Source organism: the organism of the source record quoted next, unplaced genomic scaffold, assembly GCF_019419815.1.
Source record: "Pyrus x bretschneideri cultivar Hongxiangsu unplaced genomic scaffold, Pyrus_bretschneideri_v1 Contig22, whole genome shotgun sequence".
In the NCBI taxonomy this organism is placed as follows: domain Eukaryota; kingdom Viridiplantae; phylum Streptophyta; class Magnoliopsida; order Rosales; family Rosaceae; genus Pyrus; species Pyrus x bretschneideri.
In genome coordinates, this window is record NW_025999524.1 from 3,730,984 (window position 1) to 3,733,729 (window position 2,746).

At 40.7% G+C, this 2,746-nt stretch overlaps 1 protein-coding gene across 1 annotated transcript; it reads right to left on the reverse strand.

Annotated features, from left to right (window-relative positions):
* Positions 1 to 369: 369 nt before the first annotated feature.
* On the reverse strand, positions 370 to 2,500 carry LOC103949266 (transcription factor TCP18-like). The gene has a single exon (XM_018647927.2). The coding sequence runs from the start codon at positions 2,055 to 2,057 to the stop codon at positions 672 to 674; it is 1,386 nt and encodes a 461-aa protein (XP_018503443.2). The 5' UTR covers positions 2,058 to 2,500; the 3' UTR covers positions 370 to 671.
* Positions 2,501 to 2,746: the final 246 nt, after the last annotated feature.

The following is a 2,746-nucleotide window of genomic DNA, read 5'->3' on the forward strand; positions in this document are numbered from 1 at the left end:
TGCATAGGAGATCAATGAGCTGGGAAAGGAATATATGCCTATTATCATCCTAATGATTGTTATTTGCTGCAGGTTTGCTATACATAGAGAAATACATATCCAATGCAAAATAATATTTGAAATGTGGCATGCATATAGTACAGTTTACTCTTGTTTGTCTTTCTTTGCAATTTTAGGAAAAACTGAATTGTTGCAACACTATTTTCCAGTGATTGGATACTTGTATGTAAATGATCAATGAATATGTACTATATATGCTAGCATAATAATTCAGGAGAATTTATATTACGGAAAATCAAGGCGATGGTCAGAATATAAAATCACTACGATGCTAGGCATAATATAAAATCTCCAATCAAACTATTATAGTACCTGACACTGTATTGCACTGATTTTTTTATAATTTCAAGAAAATCACGACATCTCCACATTACATTTGCCAACAATGCATTTGAATAAAGTTTAAAGGAACTCCTGAAATCATTTTTCTCGCACTTTCAAAGATACTAATACACTACTTCAATACAAATTACCAGTGAATTCGGATACTGAGCTTGATTAGCTATATATAGCAGGAGGAACTGGAGGAGGTGCAAGAAGATTCGTTAATTTCCATTAAACTGGGGCTGCAGAGTAATTGAATTGATCTCGAAATTGAATAGGTAGTGGAGTTATGGGTCTTGAGCCTTGATAAAGGTGGTGAGAAAACTTGAATTAGGGTTTTGCTCTTGGGTACCGGTCCCAAAAATTGATCTAGGGTTCTGTTGTTTTGGGTATGAGGTAGGGTTTTGCTCTACTTGCAGCACGTTACCTGTAATAATATTCTTGGTGTAGTTGATTGCTCCCCAATTCCCTGGAAAACCACAATCCTCGGAATTTGCTCTACTTGCCTCTGAAACATGTCGCCAAAAATCAAAATTCAAAAACGATCTTTGTGCACCACCACAACTACTACTTGTTCTGCCCACAATTTTCTGACCATCGTTGCAACAATTAGTGCTCATCATCGCGGAGTTCATCATTCCAGCTGTTTCAAACAATTCATTAGGGTTTTGATGTTCATGATGGTTAGGACTTTGCTTTGTTAAATGCTGATGATCTTGATCAAACCCTCTGATCCTCATCATCTTCTCCCTTGTTCTCTCCCTTGCCCTTGCTCTTGCCTCGACCCTTGATTCCCTCGCAACTACGCACAACTTCCTGTTCCTTTTCTCTCTACCGAACCCAACGGAAATGTCACCGTTTGCAGCACTACTACTAGGCTCCATAATTCTCGATGTGACTTCACCGGTAGTATTCTCAGATGAATTCACCTTTGCAGTTGCACCACCATTTGTGCTGCTGTAATCTTCCTTGGGTGAGACGAGGAGGTGCTGCTTGAGGTCCTTGATGGCGCTCTTGGACTTCGTGAAAAGCCACTCAATTGTTTTGCTGGCTTTGTCAAATCCCAACGTGTCTTGAAGATCAAAGAACTTACGGGCAATTTGGACGGACAGCCTCATTCGCCGGTCTCTCGGGCCTTGAGCTGTGTAGATCTTGCTGTGTCTGTCTTTTTTCCCACTCGCTCTCTTTCGAGCAACCTTTGCCTTTTTCTCTCCTCCTCCTCCTCCTCCACTAGTCTTCACATTATTTTTCTTAATCTTTGAAGCTACAGCCGTGTTAACGGTGAGCTCATTGCGACCATCATCATCGTCACGATTGATAACCACCATTGCTTTGTTTGAATTTGAAGCCGCGATGCTAATTTCAGTGCTCTCGTGAGCTCGAGTGTGGTTGTTATCAGTCGCTACATTAGTAGTAGTACTGGAGTTGCCAAGCAAGAGCTGCTGTTGAGATAGCAAGTAGCTCAAGAGCATTCCATCATGCTCAAGAAAATCAGGTGCCTGCTGCTGCTGATCTTCAGAGTAGTAGTACTGTGAATAGTATTGATGATGGCCACCATGTGATAATATTGAATTAGGGTTTTGATGAAAATCATCAATAATAGCATTTGTCTGGTTGTCATCACATAGAAAAGGTAGCTGGAAATTACTAGTAGTGCTGCTAGAAGGAAACATGGATATAATTGGATATGACAACTCTTTAGCTCCACAAAACCCTAAAGATTGTGATGGTGCATGACAAGTCTCATTTAATTCGGTGCTGCTTTGACCGCCGGAAAAACAACACAAACAGTAGTAGTAAAGAGAAAGGGCAAGAAATAAATCGACTACTGTGCGGAAGCCCTGGAGGGTTACTGTTCTTCCACATGTATATCAAGAGAGCCTAAAAGGAAATGACGCAGCTAGATATGAAAAGCCATAGAGAAAAACACAAGGCGCACAACCTGATGAGAGCGATGGTGGTGTTTTGTTGTTGGTTTAGAGCTAAAACAAGACCTGGAAACTGGTATTTGCTTCACCGTTAATTATTACATATTCAACCAACAAATGGTGACCTCCTCAACAGTAGAAGCACTGGGTTGAGAAAGAAAGAAAGAAAGTGAGTGAGTGGAAACGAATTACGGAAAGAAGACGAGGGACAGAGGATAGCTAGGTAAAGCTATATATACACACAGACACATACATATAAGGTAGACATCTAGCTAGTAGTGCAACTGATGATATCTCTTGAGTCTTAATTTGAACATGTAAGTGAACGGTGACACATCACGTGGGTGAGTGCAGGGGTGGGAGCGAGAAAGCGACCTAACCTAGCCATCCTTTTTCAGAATCCTCTGTGTTTGTGTCTATATAATTGGATGGTA